This window comes from Drosophila bipectinata, chromosome 2R, assembly GCF_030179905.1.
Source record: "Drosophila bipectinata strain 14024-0381.07 chromosome 2R, DbipHiC1v2, whole genome shotgun sequence".
Classification (NCBI taxonomy): domain Eukaryota; kingdom Metazoa; phylum Arthropoda; class Insecta; order Diptera; family Drosophilidae; genus Drosophila; species Drosophila bipectinata.
The window spans coordinates 25,323,423-25,344,316 of NC_091737.1; the positions used below are offsets into that span (position 1 = coordinate 25,323,423).

A 20,894-nucleotide genomic window follows, 5' to 3' on the forward strand; every position below is an offset into this window, starting at 1 on the left:
AATACAAATTGCACTATCCGTGCGGTGAAGACCGGCCCGCGACCTTCAATGTGGACAGCGGTCGAGAACAGGTTGGGCAACCAGAATATGGAATAGAACCTCACCCGCGATCTAGCCAACTGACATTTGGACGGCCAACAGATCGGATTCCTCCAGCTTAGTCCGAGTAACCATGCGTAACATTTCAAGGTTGTCCCCCTAATAATATTTTGTACATTTAAGCCCGGAGCCCCAGAATGGGAACTGCTTGGCCCAAACATAAATTCTGGCAGACAGCTTCTTGACATAAAATTTAATTGGAAACTTTAAAAAGCAGTAGAATGAATATTAAAATTAATGTAGACGCAATGTCTTCATATGTAATTATTTTGGGCGAGGAAAGACAAAAGACAACAATAAACCGCCAATGGCCACAGACTTTGACTTCCACCTCGAAGACCGAAGACTTCAACTTTACCTTTAACTTAGCCAGCTTTGGCAATTGTCTGTACTAACTTGACTAAGTTTTTTGGTTTGGTTTTGTTTTTTTTTTTGGTTGCCAAAGACAATAACAATACAATATGGCTACAATCTTTGGGACAATCTTGTCACGAAATTCTGTCGCTGTCTGTGTCGGAGTTGCAGTTGAAGCCAGAGTCTGGCCCCATCTGCTGGCCCAAAGCTATTCATTAGACGCGCCTACACTTTGGCAGCGACGACAACAACAACAACCCAAGCAACAACATCTTGGCGTTTAGCAATTTCTGGCATTTTGACCCCATGCACGGCTTCAGTTTGAGGTCTGCCCATGGGCTTGGGTTTTTGGCTATTGGATGCCACATAGATACCACTACCTCACTGCACCACTGCTTCTTCGTAGCTGCCTGACTTTGATTGCAATTGCCGATTAATGGCAGCGAATTTAAATGCAATGGTTCACTCCCCCAACTCCCCCAAAAATAGCGCTGGATCTGCCCCATTTCGAGTCAGGTGGCAGCCCCGGCGGCTAAAGATTGATATCTTCTATATTTCTATATATATTTATTATCTTTTAACTGGGGCGTTACGACTTGATCGTTTATCTTTAAGTTTTTAAGACTCTATACACTAACCGAAAGATTTTTGAAAAATTTAAATTATTATATTTCGATAAACGAAAATGTTTTAGAACTCATACGGAAAGGCCTGTGGACAACAATCCACATGGGGGAGAACCGCATGCTTTAGATTGCTTAAAAGATAAAATAAACTATATGATATAAGAAATTATTCAAACAGTCAATTCAAATGTAGTAAGCTCCTTAAATCTTGATTAAGTACAACTCTAGTGTTGAAAGCAAAGTTTTTGATGGCAAAACAAACCTAAATAAGAAACTTATATCGCTCCTTCAATTTTCTATGAAACTAAAGTTAAAAAATAAACTCATTTATAAATATGAAATATTCAAAAAAAAAATAATAATTAAACCAAACTTATTACATTACCATTTTGATAACAGCTATTGACCTAATCAATTTTATGTAATTTTGATTATATTTACCCCTGTGTAGCTGATGCAATTACAGAATAATATATTTAAATGTGTGTCTATTGTTCCTGCACAGCTAAAAAAAAAAAAGAAAAAAAAACATGAGACCATTCCATAAATTAAAAGTACTTAGTACAAAGTTAGTTCTTTATTTTGTGTCAGACTCACCGTCTTGGGCGTTGAATTTTTAGTTTAGTCTTGTCTCCACTTTTTTAGTGTTTTTTTTTTTTATTTTTGCAACTACCCACTCTTCAACACCCTCTCTGTGAGTGCCCGCCATAAGACTTTGTTGTTATTTGTGGGCTGTTGGTTTTGTTTCGTACTCGTGTCGCAGCTTTTGCGTCTTGTCTGTGTGTGCGACGCTTTGCCAACTGAAACTGAATTGTTTGCAGCCCCGTCCGTGCAATTTTTCGTATAAATAGACTCACCTGCCGGCAAGGGGCATCATTAAATAAAAAGCACTCGTTCAATTAAGAACTCCAGTGAAGAGGACGCACAGTTGCAAGGATATTACTTTCAATAGGATTACACACTTGTGCCGCGAACAAGATGAAGAATGTAAGTGATTCAAAATAAGGAGCTTCTTCTAATGAATAGTTAAAAAATATACAAAAAGGATTTAACAGTTTTTATAAAATTGTAAATACATAAATACAAAAGCATATGATAAAGACAGCATAATCGAACAAAATATTCTGTAAAAAGGGACCTCTCAACCTGAGACTTTAGTTTATTTCCGAAAAAACATTAATATATTTTTGAAAAATACTAAAAACGCATAAAATAAGAATGTGTCTGACTTCCTGGCTGTACATTTTTACACATAAATGCCACAAAATAAGGCCCATGCCTAGTAACGTTCAGGTTATAAAAGTTATGACCCGCATGCTCGTAAATCAATAGCATAAAATTAACACATATAACGTATAACATGTGAAGCATTTATTGTGGCACATACTCGTATCCCTAAACCTTCCGCAATTACGAATCCAAAAAAATCTTGAAAAAGATATACAACTTTGGTTTGCCATTTGGAGTGGTTTAAAAGGCAAAGGCAATTAACGGCAGACGTGTGCTGTCAATGGCAAAAAAAAACTTGAATAAAAGAAAGAAACATACATATATGCAAGTTGCATATGCGAGTTGCCACGCAAAGGTCAGAGTCAAACGGGCAACACCTGGCAGCTGTCCATCTGAAAAGCTGAAAAGTTCAGACACGAAATGGGAAAATAGAGTGCATCAAAATCGGAAAAGACCATTCAGTCAAATATGAAGGTATACATAGGTATGTAGATTCCATACCGAGTAAGATGAGACATGGGACCACGCCCTGTGATTCTTATGATCTTTTGTGAGCAAAATAATTAAGTCTCGATGATGAGAGTCGGGTCTACCATACATAGTGTGTGTTATGTGGAAATGTGGAAAATATTTAATTGACATCTATTTGCCGACCTCAAAAGGTGTTTGAAAAGCCTGGTATGCGAGTATGTGAGAACAGCAAATACAATTGCAAAGGCAATAAATCTTGGGTCGCAGCAATAGAGGCAGTGGATTGCATAATAACACTGGGGCACGATTTCAAGATGTTTATTAACTCAGTTAACATTTACTGGCCCGCACTTACCAATATTTTCTCTTTTTTATTTTCCGTTGCGATAGTTTGCTTTCTGTCTTTTGGCCGCCACCTTACTGAGCTGCTGCCAAGCGGCACCCCAAAAGGCCGACGAGCCCATCGCCATCATCAGCCAAGAGTCCAACATTGAACCAGATGGATCCTACAATTATGCGTAAGTACACGACTACACGGTCATCTAAAATAAGCTTTTTAACATTAATATAAACTAAGCTTTAAAAAGTAATTTATTTCATGAATTTAAGTCTTTTTAATGATTCAATGAAAAAAAAAGTTTATTGAAAAGTTTATTCTTTTTATCTATGTTTCGAACTTTAAACTTTTATCTAATTGCTTTTAAATGGCTACACGGCGGTCGGTTTTAAAACTGAGTCATGTAGCAATCAGCTGTGGTCTGCCAATAAAAGATAAAATTTAAAGCATACTTTGTAGCTGACGCTGAACCAATATATACATCCAAGATTCATCTTCGATTTATTATATAAAATCACGTGAGAATTTCTCAGTTTGGAAGCCAAAGAAGCCGAACTAATCGTTTATATTCCATAAAAATAGCAGCCTATGCTTACAGACATAATAAAAAGTTTTTTAATAACCCATATTTTAAATAAATATCGAGTCTGAAGGAGTCTGCACACAAATTTTATATATTATTTACAAATCACACACACAGTCAATGATGAAATACTTATACAAAAAGCACTAATACTAGGCTTTTATTTATTTCCAATTTCAAGGTGATTTTGATTAAAGAGTTTCGATTATTTGATTGCAGCTATGAGACGGCAAACGGCATCAAGGCCGAGGAGACCGGAACCCTGAAGAAGGCCACTTCCCCGGACTCCAGTGATGTGATCATTGCCCGAGGCTCGGTGTCATACACCTCTCCAGAAGGCAACCTCATCACCCTGACATACTCCGCAGATGATGAGAATGGTTTCCAGCCACAGGGCGACCATCTTCCGACACCACCACCTATCCCCCCTGCGATCCAGAAGGCCTTGGACTACCTCCTTAGCCTGCCGCCCGCAAAACGTCGTTAAGCGCAGAAGGAAGAGAATTACCAACCGGATGTAGACCCATGATTCTGCCCCTTGATTCCGACTCGAAACTACAAATGTGAAGATGCTGCTGTTGTTATTGCTGCACCACCCACTGCACTACCCAATCTCCTCCTAGACAATCCACATCAAGACACACCAGCTAAACCCCACAGGAATATCTGTCTTGGGGGCGATCGGCCGAATTCACTGACTGAAGAACACAGACTAAAACACGGTTTTGTGGGACAACACTCTGTTCATTGACACAAGATACACTCGTCTGCTTTCTTGCTTTCTTCCACGTCCCTTTTACGCGAATTTCTTCAGATCTTTTAGTCGCCGGAACTTTGTTATTTTCGGACTTATGTGATATCGTCGATTTATCAATGAAATCAAGAAAGAAAATGTAAAAAAAAAAAATATATACAAGACAAACAAGCAAATTACTTAAATAATATACAGGAATATTATATCCACAGCAAACTGTTTTGTGTAAATAGTCTGTAAATTAGAAACATTTACACGTATGTAGTCTAAGAACTAACATCGGCGAGGATATGGCCTGACTACGGGCTAGTTCTCGTCGCCAACAACTATGAAGATATATTCTTTAGCCTTAGCTGCAAATAAAGAATTAATGATTCTTTCGAAAAGTAAACATCCAAATGGGTTTGACTTTACGATCAAAAATATACTCGGCCAGCATAAACAAATGACCTCTAAATTCAAGAAAATTATCCGGCCCACATCTGGTTTCCGAGACTGATTCGCCGAATAATTTTGTATAAAGTGGCTCTTCATATGCATTGCATTTGTATCCGACGGATTGGGCTTCTGTGAGAGCCATAAATCCGAAATCGCAATTCCTCAAATAACTCCGATGATAGATAAAAATAATAAATGCTCAAAACTAGTTGCACAAATTGAGGAATCGGTTTACATGGGAATCGCGTCACTTCACTTGATTAGCTGGTTATTCATAGATTTTGGCCAAAAAAAAGTCCGCTTTTATTGAGTTTTGGTACGATTTGGTGTCTGCTTTGCACCTCAAGGCAAGGCGAGTTGATAGATTCATTTTATGCAAAGTGGCTAGACGCAGGCTGGCTGGCAAAAATGTTGTCACGTTAGTTTTATTCCATATGGAAGAGAACCAGAATCGGCCCAATGGTGGTGACAAGCTCCCATAGAGGATGGCACAACATTATTATTATTTATTTATTTTCAATAAAAACAATGTGGAGGCGCCCCAAAGTCGTTGTGGTCGTTAGAGTCGTCTGCACCAAATTTCACACCCATTTTTAAAGGCCAGATACGATACAAACGGAACAGCGAGAAACAAGTTCAATATTATTTATTGGCCACATTTTAATTTCATGTTAAATAATTTTAGTACAGGAATTTGTATTTTATTTTGGTTATTGGACTCTGCTAATTTGTTTGCCTATATAAGACTCTTTGTTTACCGGATCGCCATCGCCAGTCGCTCCGTAACACTCAAATTGGATTGTACTAACTTTCGGAGCACCATGAAATCCCTACTGATTCTTGCTGTATTTGTGGTAGCCTCCAGTGCTACCTCCCTGGAGAATAACGACCCCATTTCCCAGGAGTCCAATGTGGAGTACAATGGCAAATACCATTACCAGTAAGTTGGCGAATAAGTGGCTGAACCCTAAGAGCCCTGAATGTATATCAAGTTTATATATTTTAGCTACGAACTGCGTGATGGCTCTAAGGCCACGCAAGATGGTGTCTTAAAGTCCGTGAATTCTAAGCAGAACGGTGAAGCTGTCCATGGCAAGTACTCCTTTGTGGGCGACGATGGCCAGACGTACGTAGTTTCCTACACCGCCGACGAGAACGGCTACCGGGCGGTGGGCGACCATCTGCCCACGCCTCCACCCACTCCCGAGTCAGTGCTGAAAGCTCTGGAATACATCCGGACCCATCCCTACACCGCTCCGGAGAAGAAGCACTAAGCCCCAGACGAGAACAAAGCCCAAATGTGATTGGAACCAAAAGAACTGAAAAGCGACATTAAAAAACATATTCAAAAATACGCAAAAATCGAATTGATGTCTTGGATAACCGGAAACAGAGCGGCTACTTGGGCCAATGTGTGCCAAAGATTTTGTGTTACTTAGCAGTTTTTACTTGGCCAGTTTGGCGGTCCATCTCGCTAAACAGCTACCAATTGAAAGCTAAATCGTTAAACAAGCAATTGAAGCAGAGTGGCAAAAATCGTCAAGGTCGTAGCCGAATAGTAGAACTCCGAAATGGAATGAGCATAGATCAATAGGAATTATGTAATAGGGCCAGGCATTGGGGAGCAGAAACTGAAAGTGTGATTGATTTTTGTTTTCCTTTATCGAACTAATTTACATTAGTATGTTAATTTCGAAGCTTCTACTTAAGACGAGATAACATTTTGAATTCCGGGAGAGACCTTTTCTCACAAACCAAAAAAAAAATCGAAACGATTCTTATTTTTTATTCCGCCAACTTGGCCAAGTTCATTGACCATTCTAGAAGGGCCCTATGACACAATTGTGGTTAATATTCGCAGCATATAGCCGAGAGGTTTACGGCTATAAGTCCGCAGTGTTATCAATTCGATTTATGGCCAACAATACTCTACATTTTTTATGGCCGATTCCCGTTAGATTTTCGGCCGATTTTTTTCCATAATTGAAACGTGATTGAAATTAGTTATATGAGTTGGAGCTTTTTGTTCTTTTTTGGGGACATGATATTTTGAATTATTTGGGGTAATAATGGGCTGGGAAGTAATCCGAGGTATGTAAGTATCGGCAAAACCCTCAAACTCAAATCCTTAACGGCATCCCTGTCCCCAACGGAACTGAACTCCTTCGGCAGAAAAAGAATACTAATCGTATATTCTGCGCAAGCATACCACGTAGTCTCGTCAAGTTATCTGATATGAGATCAAGGATGGAGAAGCCAGGAGGGGTGGAGTACAGAAACTGTCACCTGCTGACATCGGCGCTACATCTTCATCTCGCGCTGTATGTGCGTTGTGGCGGTGTGATCTGTTGATGTTTACTCATCGCGAGCATTAAAACCAAAACTGAAAACCGAAAAAAATGCTGCGAAAAAAACCCAGTCTGAGTCGGAGCGCCCGCTCGTAATTTCTGCGAGTGCTTCGAAGCTTATCTAGTGCGCCCATCATCGTAATGCCGAAGCCCCGAAGAGGGACTATATAAAGCTTGGCTTTTCTTCGGTCAGCCAACAGTCGATCGCCAAACCGCCGGATATCATCTTTGCTCTCAGGATATTCCATAGAAACAAATACAAAAAACCCCCCAAAATGTATAAGTTTATACTCCTTGTCTGCTCTGCCATGCTGCTCAGCTATGTCCTGGCTAGGCCGCAGGATCAGAGGGCCGTAGCTGCCCCCACTGCCACCAGCACAACTACAGCGGCTACTATTGTGAAACAGGATAACGTGAACAATGCCGATGGCAGCTTTAATAGCAGGTTAGTAAGTCCTAAAATTTTATATATGGATTTTATAATTTTAATTAGAATTATACTTTGTGAAAAAGATACTAATTACTACTTAAACAAAACGAAGATTTGTAAAAAACATCTTAAAACAGCAAGAAACTTCAGTAAACTAAAAATATTGTGTTTCTGATGTATTTTGTTTGCCAATCCAAACTATCCATAGCTAACTATTCCCGAGCCATAGTTCCATACTTTAAAAAATAGTTACAAACAACAGAAGCTTTGGAATTTTGGAATCTATAAAGAAATCTTAAACTTCCTTCCATACAATTTCATTAAAGTGATTTGAAATTAAAAAAGCAAAAAAGGAATAGTATAACCCAAAATCTATGTAATATCTCTAAATCTTACCCCAGCTACGAGACCTCAAATGGCATTCGCGTAGAGAACATTGGTTACCTGAAGAAGATTATAGTGCCCAAGACGGAGACCGCCGATGGACAGGTCATCGACGAGCACGAGGAACTGGTCCTGGTACAGACAGGATCCTACAGCTACAGCGATCCCGATGGCAACCTGATAACCCTGCGCTACGTGGCCGATGAGAACGGATTCCAGCCGGAGGGCGATCATTTGCCTGTGGCCCCGCAATAATACAATCTTCTTACTATTGAATATCGCTAGAAAGTATTATGCACCTGTCTGAATGCCATACGAAATTGAAATGTCAACCTTCCGCGTAGTTAGTTTTAAGCAAACTCACACTCCAAACTCACTCACTCACCAGCAAAGAAAAATACAGAAAAAACCGAGAAATAAATATTCGAACCGATAATAAAAAACAACAACCGAATGAAGTTACTTCTCAGCCTCGTGTGGCCTATAACATTACATTGCCAAATTGCCCTTCACGCTTGCGGTTAACACTGATGATCTGGTGATGATCATGAGCCCACTGGCCAGATTGTTTACACTGACGCCCCTGATAGTAACCCACGGATATGGATATGGCACACATGTGTATACGGAGTGTTTTGTTTGCCCAACTCAATGGCGCATACCAAAGTATCCGAAATATCGAATTTTGGCCAAGACAAGCTCGTTTAATTACTCTATTAAACTGTCATTAGGCTGTGGAATATGGTCATTCAATATGGGGGGCAATCGTGGGATCAGTTGATCGACCATTGAGGTTCCGAAATGTTCGCCGGGTGTTGCTTTACTCTTTTATTGGGCGTTCTGATGCATGTACATCCTGTCCTGTCAGCCAGAGGACTACCAGTGAGCTTATAAATCCAGGCGATTTCGTATTAACTTTAATAACTCTTCCTCTAGAATATGGGGTACTTTATAGAAATGAAGGATATCCTTTGCGAGGCCAATCCGGATTACTTTAAGGACTTCTCTTGCCGTATTCTGCAACCGAAAAACAGGAGCCTGGAAGCCTCCGTAAATATTCTTCAGGCAATAAGCAATGGATTTACTGGATCCCTCAGGGTTTCTATACCAAAAGCTAAAAGAGTTATGACGCAAATATTCGAAATCACATTCGATGTGTGCAAAGTTCTTCGAGAGGGAAAGCGACGGATGCTAATAGATCTTTTGGTCAATACTTTGGCCAGAAGCAGAAATCCCAAAAGCTTTAGATGTCCTTTTCCCAAAGTATACAGTTCTTAATAATGTTTTAAATAATTTAGTTTTGATTGTTTTTAGGGAAAATTTGTGTCCAATAATATCACTGTAACCGACTTGCCACCTATGTTAACGGAATCGGATTTCCTCGTGCACTTGGACTTTTTTGTTCCGAAAGTGGCCAATGCCATGAATATCACCCTTAATGGGCATCTTTTTGACGTCGCCAAGGAAAAAGTCAGAAAAAGGAAGTTTCTTTAAGGCTTAAACTTTAGCCCGAAGCCTTTAAAATTCACCCTCAATGGCCATCTTTTTTAGGTTTCCAAGGAAACGGAGAGAAAAAAGAAGTATCTTTAGGGTGCTTACATTTGAAGGACTTTATTTTAAAATTTTCGGGAAATAAAAAATTTAACACCGTATTAAATTAAACACCGACTAATTTGGTGTCTTCTATTTTCATAGATGATGAAATAACTCTGTTTCATTGATGATCTATAAATGGTATATTGTATAATTTTACTTGATTTTGGGTCTGGAAGCTTTGAAAATCCTTTTTGCTCTCTATTCTTCTTTATTTTTTCTTTTTGTATTATTTTTTTTGTGTAGTACCAAAATAATATTCATAAAATACAAAGCTACACCCGTCAATAAAAATTCCACAATATCTTTTTTACATAAATACTTTTTACATTATCTCTTATTTTTTAGCATACTTTGAGGCTTTTACAGCTTTAATAAAAATTAGGCGGTTTTAAATTAAAAGTCACCGGAATTAACAGAAAAACATAATTTATTAAGTTAACTGTCCTGTTAACTGATTCTTAGGAATTGTTACGCTTTTTTAACACAAAATGGAATGTTTTATTCGTTTCAATACAATATCAATTAAGCTAAGTGTGTGTAATTATTATATTTTTTATGGATGTGTTGGAAATAATAAACATTGACAAACTAGAAGAGAATAGTTTAGTTGAATGGTAACAGATCGAGCGTAATGTTCGGCCCTTTGTTAAACTATTTGTGCATTTTCTGGTTGTTCTGCAACCTGATAGGCTACAGTGAATCCAAGGTAAGATAGTTACATATTTTTGTACCAAAAACTTAAATAAATTGTAGAGGCACCTAAGCTGGGATAGCTTTGACTGTCATATCGGACAGCAATATGCAGATGGGATCAAGTGTCGGGTGTCTGGGGCGCGAAGATCCCTTTTGAATGTGGATGTTAACCTCAAATCTGAGCTGGACGCCATCAAGACCTATGTGAAAATCTCCACCAGATTCAAGCCAGCCATCACCTACCGGAAGTTCTTCGACATCACCTTTGATGGCTGTCGGGTAATATCGGACATGACACAGGGTACCCTTGTTTCTAATATGTTCAATGCCGTTGTTAAGTCAAGCAACCAGCCACGAAAATGTCCCATAAAACAGGTTAACCCATCGCTGTTTTTTGATTATAACATTTTTTGATGGATCTGTTTTTTCGTAGAGCCTAATATACTATCGGAATATTAGTATTGAGGACGCATTACCGGTGTTCGTACCCTCCACTGATCTGTTGGTCCAAGTCGACTTCTTCTCGCGAAGAAGCTTATACTTGAATGTGAGCTTGAGAGGAACCATCACTGAAAAGTGATATTCGCATTTGGATTTCAGTTTAAAGTCTAGACCACTTTAACGGAGCGTAAATAAAGACATCAGCTGAAGCTAAATGTAGTCCAGCCATGGGCCTGTTTATATTTAAGCCCACTTAAAAGGCAATCATGAAAAATATCAATTACTGGACTGTATAATTATGGAAATTATAGCCGGTATAGTTTGTTTGCACTTAAAGCCCGTGTTGGAGCGTCCAAATTGGACAGTGACAATTGAAACATCATGGATCAATTGGTTTGGATACTTTTGCTAATCTTCTTGGTCAACTATACGGATTCGGCCAAGGTAGTCCAAATTCCATTAATTTAAACTATTAGGTTATTTTAACCATTCTTTGAATAGTCCTCGAGGCAACGGCTACGTTTGATGTGGAAAACCTTCAGCTGCGAAGCAAATTCCAACTACATTTCGGGACACAATTGTTTTATTGTGGAACCCGAAAAGTCTCTGATAACTGCGGAGCTGAACTACTTTGTGGATATATCCCAGTACAATGCCACGTTTAAGCTTTTCATGCCCCGACAACCCAGCCGGCAGTACCAGAAGGTGATCGATGTTAACGTGGACGTTTGTCAGTTTTCAAAGGGTCTCCATGGCCACCGCTTTATGACTATAGTCATCAAGGGCTTTGGAAAGAAGGCGGCTCAACTCAAGTGTCCCCATCCTAAGGTAACCTATATTCCACCACTTTTTTACTACATTTTATTAATATTATTTTTTAAGGGCAACTACTCCTATCCAAATATAAACATAGCTGACAACTTGCCAGCCTTCCTGCCCGAGACCGATTTCAAAATCGAAATGAACTTCCTAACCCTCGAAGCCCATGTTTTTAACACCAGTCTTACTGGGTTCCTGTACGATCCTCTTAAAAAGAAGTTTAAGCCTAAATAGGTATAAAATGACAAATAAAAATCCAGGCAAGTTGTGAAGAATTTAATAGGACGTAGGAATTAATCAGATACTTTATGGCTGGGTACTTGTCACCTAAGCGGTACGTGATCTTTATGTCAAGTTCCGTTGACAATTTCAAATCGCTGCCAGGGCATTATTTACGAGTCAAGCTCAAGATTTGCCGCATCGACAAGACATTTCACAATACCCGCCGCCAATTTACCAACCGGCAGCAGCCTGAGTATTTATGGCCAGCAAACGGGGTTCTGTAAGCCAGTTAGCTGAGACGGCTGGCTCCGCCGGATGAAGCCGAATCCAAATCCAAAATGTCAAATGTTTTTCATTAGAACAGCAACACGCTCGACAAATGCTAAGAATGTAAGGGTGAAATCGTTTGACATTTGCAGTTTGCCGCATTTTCCAATGCGGTTATTCGGACTCATCGGGTCACTCTGTAAGTAGGCCAAGAAATTGTGGTCCAGACGACAACCACTCCAAAGCTAACCTTGCCAGCTTTCGTTTTCATTTTCATTATAGCCGCAGTGCGTTGCAAGGCATCTTAAAAGTTGCACAACTTGCTATGAATCATCAATAAAAAAAATCGCAAAAAATTTGGAGGCTTGGCGGCCCATTGAGTTTCGAGTTGTAGGTGCGGATGACGAAGACTTGGGCAAAACACGTTAGCCCAAAAGGGGGAAAGGCTGTTTGTCGCAATAGACGTCAGTGTTTTCAACTTTTGGCTCAATGACACAGAGAAAAAGTAGTACTTGGTTCAAAAGTGGGTATTAAAGGAATATGAAATATTCAACTCGTATAAAAAGAATAATTTTTTAAGAATTTGATGAAAGATATTAGATCTCCTAGATTTATAAGAATTTCTTTAAAGCTCATGGTTGTTTGACTAGGCTTATAATTTTAATAAATACCTATTCTGAAAATAAATTTTGTCCAGTGCTTGAGCTCTTAATGGGTTGTTCAACCCGTCACTTTCATTGCCTTTTGCAAGTTGTCTCGACCATGATTAAATTAAGCTTTTTCTTTACTTTTGGCTGATGGCTGGCCGATGGGCTGATATGTGTTCTCTTCAGCCCAAAAAGCACTGCAGCCTGCAGATTAACCCAATTGTTTGGAAACTAAATAACATTTCCCAAGACGGGTCTGGCTTTGGACTCAATTATCGTCTTGCCTCATCTGCCAGGCACTATAACAAAATATTCGCTTGGCTGGCGGCATGAGAATGCGCATTTGATTCCGAAAAAGAGTCCAAATCCAAAAGCTCAAATCCGAAGCTGGGAGCATCACCTCATCTCGGCACTTCTGGCAAGGAGAGTGGAAAACGATCAGAAAGAGCGACAGAGCGAGAGCCGAACAGGCGCTTTTTGGCCAAGACAACACCGATCAAAAAACTCGTTCTGGCTTGTTTCTAAATAACGGCATTGTGAAGATGAACGACCGGACGTGCCAGACCGGGGGATGGACAATTTGCAGACATTTGAGCCGGGCCTATGCATGGGCCAAATAGGGGCCTTAGCTGGGCTAAGGTGGGGACCACAATAAATAGGCTAGCTATGCACTGGAAACAATTTTCAACTAATTGCTTAGCAAATTGCTAACATATTATATCATATATTACAATATAAAGTTGTTATTCTTAGCATTCTTAACTATGTATGTGTAAAAAAAGGGTTATTTAGTAATTAAGAGTGATATAAGACCTAAAGTGCTAAAATACTTTAGACATAAAGTTTAACTAAAGTACAATTTTTAATTTTTTTATACTTTTTTGTCTATGAAAAAGGCCTAAACGAGAGCGACAGTGAATTGGTTTTTTTTTTATTCTTAGCATTTAAACGTCGTCAAATCTACAAACAACAATTACCGATCAGTTGGATCAGACAGCTAACACAACAACAAAGGCAATAGCAACTGCCAACTTAGCTTCTCCATCTTCAGATGCATCTATATGTGTGAATGCATCTTTATCTGCATTTGCGTCTGTTTGCGTGGATATCGCTCTCCCATGGAAGTTGCTCACCTAAGTGTGGGTATTGGACGACTGCAGCCTGAGGAGGAGGATCGGTTCGGTTCGGGTCGGAACGAAACAGACTGGATCGCCTATATAAGGCTTAAATAGGGCCGCGCTTGGCACAGTGTCTAACGGAGTTGCTTTCACTATTCAGCCAAACGGGCGACAAGCGGGCCAATTCAGTGTTAAAAAAAAAAACAAAAAAATCAAGTGGCAGATACAATCCTTAAAAAATGAAAGTGCTAGTAAGTCTGGATTCTTCATGGTTCATTGGATTAGACCCCCCGAATTAAAGCCATTAAAGGAATACAAGAAAATTAATTAAAATTTTAAGAAAGTAAACTTTTAAAGTTAAAGTTTAAAATTTAAACGATTGAAAATAGTGAAGTGTTTTTAGTATTTCTTTAAAAAGAAAATAGTTTGCAGGGAAGGTTTAATCCTTACCCCATCTTAAGCCTAAGGTCGCAAGAATTGTTCAAAAATTAAAGAAAAAGATTATTAAATTCAGCTATTTGTGAAGAAGCTACATTAAAGGATTTCGAAACTTTTAATTAATTTTCAGATACTCCTCGTACTATTTGCCTTAACCTGCCAAGCCCAGCACCACCATCAGCATCAACAGCATCAGCATCCCAATGCCAACAACATTCCAAGGGATGACAAGCCGGATCATCACCGACATGAGGACCACCGGGAGACGAGCACCTGGATACCAATCATTAAGTACAACAAGGAGCAGAGTGAAGATGGCAGCTACAAGACGGAGTACGAAACGGGCAACAGCATCGTCCACGAGGAGACGGGCTTTCTAAAGGACTTCGAGACAAATCCCAACGGGGTGCTGGTCCAGCACGGCCAATACTCGTACCAATCGCCGGAGGGAACCCTCGTCAACGTGCAGTACACGGCCGATGAGAACGGATTCAGGGCCATTGGCGATCACATACCCACTCCGCCGGCCATTCCCGAGGAGATCCAAAAGGGACTGGATCAGATCTATGCCGGCATCAAGTTGCAGCAGGAGCGTTTGGAGCAGAGGGCCAAGACTGATCCGGACTTTGCCAGGAAGCTGGAGGAAAGACGGGTTGCCAATCAGAATGGCCAGTACATTGGGCTCCTGGAGAACCAGTAGAGTGAGAGTGGGAGAAAGTATTGTCCTGTTTCCCAGTTCCCACGCTCCCGCCCCCACCGAAACAATGATCCTGGAGACGTGACCACTTTCAATTCTATATCGACAACAACAAGACTGTGATTTCACTCTGCAAGTTCTACTCTTTGAAATCGGTACTATTTTCGGTTTCTATCGATTTCTATTTTAACTTTTGAGATTTCCAACTAAAAAAAATCCTAATTTTATTTTATTAATGAGCGTGAAAGTTTCTCCGCCTTGAAACAATAAAAGAAAAACTAACGTTTCCATTATGCCGAACCTACTTGATGCATTTACTATAATTTTTATCATTTTTTAACCCCATATGGTATGAGTGAGAGGTGTTAATGGTGCTCAGACAGACGTGACAAAGCGCTTTATGGGTTTTCATAATTTTCATTAAATTTTTCCTCATTTACTGTGCATCTTTTTGGTTGCTTTATTGTTTACTTCGCAGATCGAATAACTCCATGTGGCAAGTTTGTTGATCCCATTCCATACCACGTTGGGTTTTCCAATTTTCCATATTTCTGCATACGGTAATACCATATATTTCGACATACCATACATACTACCGTGGAACTTCGAGAGTTGCTGCTCCAGCTGCAGTAGCATCGAGATTTTTCTTTTAAAAGCCTCCTCGACTGGTTGACGCTTGTTGCATAATTATGACAGTTTGCCAGTGCCATTCGACTTGGCATGAATCTTGGCCAACAGACAGTGGGATATGCCGGGTAGCCTCGGAGAAGGCGGAGGCAGCGGCAGGTAATTTTACGAGCCGGTTGAAGTGGTCTGTGAATGGGTTACTAGCTCAGCCAAGCTATCTTCATTCTGCCAATTATACCATAGACTAATATACCGTTGACTTTTTTAATTTTTTGGGTGAAAACTAGCCCTAAGCTCAATAAACAAATACACTTATATAGAAACCAAGTTGGTCAAGAAACCAATACAAAAAACTAAACCTTTGAGGCCACAGAACGGCAAACGGTTTGGCCGAATATTTGCATAAATCGTAAATATTTTTGCCATGAGATCTACCAACAAATAAATCAATTCCGCTGCATTTTCTCCACCAAAGCAGACCAAAGAGAACCGGACTCCTATAAGAATGTCTATTTGCCATTAAGACTCAACGCTCTACGCGCATAATTAAGATTCGGGGGAAAAAATAATAATAACAAAGCTGAACAAAAGAAAATTTTCTATGGGCCATGATTGGAAAGAATCTTTTTTCTGGGACGGTGTCTGGCTCTGAGTGGCGGCTGAAATCGATTTGGCCAAGTCAGTTGCCGTTTAGTAGTCGTCGCGTGCAGATCACAAGAAACTGGAAATTGTATCCAACAGATACAGTATCTCGACTAGTGTTGAAATCGAATTTGCGGGAGCACTAAAGCGAGCGGTAGCCTTATAATCACGGCCATCAGTGTATTTCGATGAGGCCAAGAAGTGTGCTAAATGTGAAATAAGCTAAGAGGAAAAACGTTAGAGATAAAGTAGCAACAACAACCACAAGTACAAACATACGTGCGAATATTGAATTGACAGAACAGCAAAACAACGAATACAATTAAAAAGCAACAACTTGAAGTTCTTTTTGTTTTGAAACCGAGTATAAACCAATACAACGCAAAAAAATAATTCAAAATCTCTGTTCAACTCAATAACAATACAACTTACAACAAAAGTGGCACAAGCTCTGCCAAAAGAAAACTATCGAAACGATATTTTTCTTTTTCATTTGAATATGGTTAGTCATCAACAACAGTGCCTGCTGTGGCTAGTCATCCAACTCGTGGCCACTCTGGGTCAACAACTGCAAGGAGCTCCGCGTCCCAGGGGGCGTATACGCATTGCGGACATGCAAAATCCAGCCCCCGGAAGTGCGTTGAATTGGCCCAGTCTGACGCAGCCTGGCAGCCCTATCAGTTCCACTGTGCACACTCACATTCCCCTTTTGCGTGAGGAGAGCTCACAGAAACCTGCCATGCCCAGTCAGGAGGCGGTGGTCTACGGCAACTGGAAGCCGGAACACCCAGAGAAGCCCGACAGCATGGAACCGGAAACCGTCACGAACTCGGACCAGCAGCCCAGAGAGCGAGTCTACGGAAGATTGGAAGCAATGCTAATGGGAATGCCAGCAGATGGTAAGACTGAAAATACTTCTATTATATAACTATCATAAAATAATAAATGTAGATTTGATGAATTTACAAAATGTATAATGAATTGGCTTAACCATAAGCTTGGGGTCTTAGTTTTAAAATCACGAATTATGATCCCAAAGCGTGAATGAAGTGGCTAGGTCTCTAGGTCGAAAGTGTGACCTTTACTAATTCCTATTTTATTAATTGCATAAACACTTTTGTTTCAGATATTGATGCTAAGCCTTCGAGTTCTAGCGAGGAACAGATCGCACCAATTGTCCCTGGAAGCTATCAGAACCCTGTACACTCACGCCCCTCCAGCTCCAGCTTTGAAAGACCATCGGAAAAACTTGGACGTAAAAGGATTACCTCCCAACAGCCACCTCACCAATTCGAAATGACAAGAGCTAACAACACGAATCCCTTGCTCAAAGCTATGGTCAAAACAATAAACGAGTCTATGGAAACTACGACAACAATAGTTAGGAACAATCCCCTGCCCACCGCCGACGACAGCTGGATGCCACTTTCGTACCCGTATCCGTATGACACCACAATTGCAGCACCACCGGCCACGAGCTCTATGATACCAGGATTTATGCAATCCTCGGTGGTGCTCCCTCCGGCGCCCACTCAGGCTACGCGATCCACGTCGGAGCTTCTAAACTGGCCCACTGATTTCATAGATAGCGCCTCCAATACTCCCAGTCCGAAACGAGTCGAAGGAAACTATATGTCTAACATTGACCGCCGAGATGAGAGCATCGCTGATCCCGTGGATGAATACAAGTACTATGAGGACTCGCTGAACTCCGCGCAGATGCATAGCGAGCTGAGTGTTCCAGAAACGATGCCCCTGAACATCACCCGGGTGGGCATCCCATACGAGGATCGCAATGCATCCGAGGAGCCAACTATTTGTGTGCCTCTAACCGTCTCAGAGACATCCCACTCCTCGGATAGTTCCCTGCCGCTGATGGTCGAGGTGGAGCGAGTCTACTGCTTCCCTTTGCCCAAGGTGGAGGTGCGACAGGGCCATTTCCGACCGCAAGTGGAACAGGTGACGCGTTCGGATCCGAAGGACTTTTCTGGCATGGAGTTTCAGCCAACAGAGTCCCCAATGCCAAGTAATGCAACTGCGGGTGCTACCCGGAGATCACTTAGTCTTTTGGTTATCGTAGTCGTAAGCATGAGCTGGTGGCCGAAGCTCAGGATCTAAAATTAGAATTATTATATGATCATTTAGACACAACTCAGGGACCCCAAAAGAATATTATTTTGATATTAAAGTTAAGATTAAAAAAAAATATATTGTTATGAGAAGGGGCATTCAATTTAGTTCCTCCTGGAACTGGGGCAGCTCCAACGTGGCATTTTCGATTTTAAAAGGAAAATAATCTAAAATATATTTTTGCACAGGATTTTGATACAGAATGGTGGGCAATCGATTCAGAAAACGTTTAAGGTACTCTGCTTGAAAATCGGATCAAAATTGGGGACGATATAGCCATTACTGTGTTCCTATAGGTAAAAACCTAACACAAAAATAGACAAAAATTTAAGAAATATTTTGTCTCTGGATTTTGATGCAGAATGGTGGGGTATCAATCCAGAAAACGTTAAAGGTATTCCGTTTAACAATCGGATAAGAATTGGGGAAGATATAGTCAGCACTGTGGGCCATATAGGGTTGCCCTGATTAAAGATGGTGTTCCTTTTTGTAATCGAATATTAATTGGAGGAACTATGAGTCTCAAAAGATGGCAAAATTGGCAAAATCGGAAATTGACCATTTTTAAGCGGGACCTCTCGGAAAAATTTTGAAAAAATTGAAAACTTCATTTAAGGACTGTTTTAAGTGAGCGATTAAGCTGTCTCAAAAGATGGCAAAATTGTGAAATCTTGGAAATTGAGGGCACCCCTTGGAAAAATTTCAAAAAAATTTAAAACTTCATTCAAAGACTGTTTTAAATAAGCGATTAAGCTTTAGTTTGCCCCGATCACAGAATGGTTTTCCTTTCTAAAATCGGATATACATTGGAGGAATTATGAGTTTTGAAGGATAGCAAAATGGGGAGAAACGGAAATTGACCATTTTTAAGGGGGGCCCCTTGAAAAAATTTTGAAAAAATGTAAGACTACATTTAAGGACTGTTTTAAATAAGCGATTAAGCTTTAGTATTTTTTTGATCACAGAATGGTGTTTCTTTTTCATATCAGATATATAAAGAGGAACTATGAGTCTCAAAAGATGGTAAAATTAGGAAAATTGGAATTTGACTATTTTAAAAGGGTTCCCTTGAAAAAACTAAAAACAAATTTAAAACCACATTTAAAGAATCTTTTAACTAAAGGATTAATCTTCTAAACGCTTTGGTTACAGAATAACGTTTGTTTTTATAATCGGATATATATATATATATTAATATATCGAATATATATTAAAGAAACTATTAAAAAGGAATTGAGAAACATTAAACCTCAAAAGTTAAAAAAATAAATACCGAAAGTCGACAATTTTTAAAGGGGACACCTTAAAAAAATGTCTTTAATAATTTAAGCAACATTTCAGAAATGTTTTTAAAAATGGCAATTCGCATTTAGATGCTCTAATTACAGAATGATGTTCCTGTTTTGAAACAGATATAACCTGGACGAACTATAAGTCTCCAAACGCGGCAAGAAGAAAAAAATCGGAAACTCATGGTGTTTTAGGGAGATTTCTTGGAAATTTTTAAAAATGAATAAAAAACAACACTTTAAAATTCTTTTATTGAAGAAATAAGCTTCTAAATTCTTTAATAACCGAATAGTTTTCTTTTTAAACTTGGATATAAATTAAAAAAAACTATGACTCCTGAAAGACAGCCGAACAAAAAAATTATAAATCGTAAAGTTCTAGGGTTATTTGTTAAAAAAATTATATTATTATATTTATTTAAAATTGGCATCAATTAACAAAAATACAATTAGCAATATTAACAACAGCGGCAACCGCTTAGCCACTTTCACATAACGCAATTTGAATGTGATGTTTCCGGTGAGTTGCCTGTAAAAGCATTTTTTCCTGTATCTTTTCATTACACTTTAGTTTGTCGGTTCTCTGGTAACATTGATATAAAAAAATCTAAAAATCATGATATTGATAAATTTAAAATAACTCCCCACTAGCACCAAAAGTCCATCTCAAAGGTGGATGTACCATCTCTCAGAGTAGGATTTTTTAGTATATTTTAGTTTTAGCAATCTCTGGTAACATTAATATAAAAAAGTACTAAAAAATAACTTGCCATCGATAACTTAATACTAATTCCTTGCTGGTATTAAAATACCATCTTATAAACCGATGTGCCATCTCTCTCTAGTAATACCATCTCTAGGAGTAGGGTTTTTGTAGTGTATTTTAGTTTTAGTGTTTTCTGGTAACATTCTATGAAAAAGTGTTAAAAAATAACAAGATCGATAACTTTATACTAGTTTCTTGCTGGTTTAACATATAGGTAAGAAACTTCATTTTACAATAGACTTGACTGTGATACATTAATTTAACAAGAAAAAGGGACATTTTATAATTTGGAGAAAAAAGGAGGAAAAGGAGGAAACACAATGTCACAATGTTGAACATACAGTTTTTAACATATTTAATAAACTTCATTTTACAATAGACTTGACTGTGATACATTAATTTAACAAGAAAAAGGGACATTTTATAATTTGGAGAAAAAAGGAGGAAA

The 20,894-nt window shown here is 39.3% G+C and overlaps 8 protein-coding genes across 9 annotated transcripts; all 8 read left to right on the top strand.

Annotated features, from left to right (window-relative positions):
* Positions 1 to 1,961: 1,961 nt before the first annotated feature.
* Positions 1,962 to 4,845, top strand: Cpr49Ae (Cuticular protein 49Ae). The gene is made up of 3 exons (XM_017254601.3): positions 1,962 to 2,066; positions 3,171 to 3,298; positions 3,920 to 4,845. Exons 1-3 carry the CDS (start codon positions 2,058 to 2,060, stop codon positions 4,185 to 4,187), a joined length of 405 nt encoding a protein of 134 aa, XP_017110090.1. The 5' UTR covers positions 1,962 to 2,057; the 3' UTR covers positions 4,188 to 4,845.
* A 731-nt stretch (positions 4,846 to 5,576) lies between these two features.
* On the top strand, positions 5,577 to 6,218 carry Cpr49Af (Cuticular protein 49Af). Its single transcript, XM_017254600.3, has 2 exons — positions 5,577 to 5,832; positions 5,899 to 6,218. Exons 1-2 carry the CDS (start codon positions 5,714 to 5,716, stop codon positions 6,164 to 6,166), a joined length of 387 nt encoding a protein of 128 aa, XP_017110089.1. The 5' UTR covers positions 5,577 to 5,713; the 3' UTR covers positions 6,167 to 6,218.
* Positions 6,219 to 7,250: 1,032 nt separating this feature from the next.
* Cpr49Ag (Cuticular protein 49Ag) lies at positions 7,251 to 8,309 on the top strand. The gene is made up of 2 exons (XM_017254599.3): positions 7,251 to 7,685; positions 8,072 to 8,309. Exons 1-2 carry the CDS (start codon positions 7,516 to 7,518, stop codon positions 8,307 to 8,309), a joined length of 408 nt encoding a protein of 135 aa, XP_017110088.1. The 5' UTR covers positions 7,251 to 7,515.
* A 255-nt stretch (positions 8,310 to 8,564) lies between these two features.
* Positions 8,565 to 9,726, top strand: LOC108134341 (uncharacterized). 2 transcript variants are annotated; one of them, XM_070278215.1, is made up of 4 exons: positions 8,565 to 8,720; positions 8,786 to 8,936; positions 8,991 to 9,317; positions 9,369 to 9,726. In XM_070278215.1, exons 2-4 carry the CDS (start codon positions 8,856 to 8,858, stop codon positions 9,546 to 9,548), a joined length of 588 nt encoding a protein of 195 aa, XP_070134316.1. In that variant the 5' UTR covers positions 8,565 to 8,720; positions 8,786 to 8,855; the 3' UTR covers positions 9,549 to 9,726. The 2 variants fall into 2 exon arrangements, with proteins under 2 accessions (XP_070134316.1, XP_017110093.1); XM_017254604.3 differs by having other exon boundaries at positions 8,565 to 8,936.
* Positions 9,727 to 10,281: 555 nt separating this feature from the next.
* On the top strand, positions 10,282 to 10,923 carry LOC108134332 (uncharacterized). The gene is made up of 3 exons (XM_017254596.2): positions 10,282 to 10,356; positions 10,404 to 10,718; positions 10,777 to 10,923. The coding sequence occupies exons 1-3, from the start codon at positions 10,282 to 10,284 to the stop codon at positions 10,921 to 10,923; spliced, it is 537 nt and encodes a 178-aa protein (XP_017110085.2).
* Positions 10,924 to 11,163: 240 nt separating this feature from the next.
* LOC108134331 (uncharacterized) lies at positions 11,164 to 11,837 on the top strand. Its single transcript, XM_017254595.1, has 3 exons — positions 11,164 to 11,228; positions 11,286 to 11,612; positions 11,667 to 11,837. The coding sequence occupies exons 1-3, from the start codon at positions 11,166 to 11,168 to the stop codon at positions 11,835 to 11,837; spliced, it is 561 nt and encodes a 186-aa protein (XP_017110084.1). The 5' UTR covers positions 11,164 to 11,165.
* Positions 11,838 to 13,999: 2,162 nt separating this feature from the next.
* On the top strand, positions 14,000 to 15,296 carry Cpr49Ah (cuticular protein 49Ah). Its single transcript, XM_017254603.3, has 2 exons — positions 14,000 to 14,108; positions 14,426 to 15,296. Exons 1-2 carry the CDS (start codon positions 14,097 to 14,099, stop codon positions 14,993 to 14,995), a joined length of 582 nt encoding a protein of 193 aa, XP_017110092.1. The 5' UTR covers positions 14,000 to 14,096; the 3' UTR covers positions 14,996 to 15,296.
* Positions 15,297 to 16,315: 1,019 nt separating this feature from the next.
* LOC108134339 (uncharacterized) lies at positions 16,316 to 18,484 on the top strand. Its single transcript, XM_017254602.3, has 2 exons — positions 16,316 to 17,160; positions 17,388 to 18,484. The coding sequence occupies exons 1-2, from the start codon at positions 16,761 to 16,763 to the stop codon at positions 18,377 to 18,379; spliced, it is 1,392 nt and encodes a 463-aa protein (XP_017110091.2). The 5' UTR covers positions 16,316 to 16,760; the 3' UTR covers positions 18,380 to 18,484.
* Positions 18,485 to 20,894: the final 2,410 nt, after the last annotated feature.

Coding starts and splice junctions, on each gene's coding strand:
- Cpr49Af (XM_017254600.3), top strand. CDS start 5,714: ATGAAATCCCTACTGATTCTTGCTGTATTTGTGGTAGCCTCCAGTGCT. Junction 5,833..5,898: donor AATGGCAAATACCATTACCA/GTAAGTTGGCGA, acceptor TATATATTTTAG/CTACGAACTGCGTGATGGCT.
- LOC108134332 (XM_017254596.2), top strand. CDS start 10,282: ATGTTCGGCCCTTTGTTAAACTATTTGTGCATTTTCTGGTTGTTCTGC. Junction 10,357..10,403: donor TAGGCTACAGTGAATCCAAG/GTAAGATAGTTA, acceptor AATAAATTGTAG/AGGCACCTAAGCTGGGATAG. Junction 10,719..10,776: donor GAAAATGTCCCATAAAACAG/GTTAACCCATCG, acceptor GTTTTTTCGTAG/AGCCTAATATACTATCGGAA.
- Cpr49Ae (XM_017254601.3), top strand. Junction 3,299..3,919: donor GATGGATCCTACAATTATGC/GTAAGTACACGA, acceptor ATTTGATTGCAG/CTATGAGACGGCAAACGGCA.
- LOC108134341 (XM_017254604.3), top strand. CDS start 8,856: ATGTTCGCCGGGTGTTGCTTTACTCTTTTATTGGGCGTTCTGATGCAT. Junction 8,937..8,990: donor TGTCAGCCAGAGGACTACCA/GTGAGCTTATAA, acceptor CTCTTCCTCTAG/AATATGGGGTACTTTATAGA. Junction 9,318..9,368: donor TTAGATGTCCTTTTCCCAAA/GTATACAGTTCT, acceptor GATTGTTTTTAG/GGAAAATTTGTGTCCAATAA.
- LOC108134339 (XM_017254602.3), top strand. CDS start 16,761: ATGGTTAGTCATCAACAACAGTGCCTGCTGTGGCTAGTCATCCAACTC. Junction 17,161..17,387: donor AATGGGAATGCCAGCAGATG/GTAAGACTGAAA, acceptor CTTTTGTTTCAG/ATATTGATGCTAAGCCTTCG.
- LOC108134331 (XM_017254595.1), top strand. CDS start 11,166: ATGGATCAATTGGTTTGGATACTTTTGCTAATCTTCTTGGTCAACTAT. Junction 11,229..11,285: donor ACTATACGGATTCGGCCAAG/GTAGTCCAAATT, acceptor TTCTTTGAATAG/TCCTCGAGGCAACGGCTACG. Junction 11,613..11,666: donor TCAAGTGTCCCCATCCTAAG/GTAACCTATATT, acceptor TTATTTTTTAAG/GGCAACTACTCCTATCCAAA.
- Cpr49Ag (XM_017254599.3), top strand. CDS start 7,516: ATGTATAAGTTTATACTCCTTGTCTGCTCTGCCATGCTGCTCAGCTAT. Junction 7,686..8,071: donor GATGGCAGCTTTAATAGCAG/GTTAGTAAGTCC, acceptor ATCTTACCCCAG/CTACGAGACCTCAAATGGCA.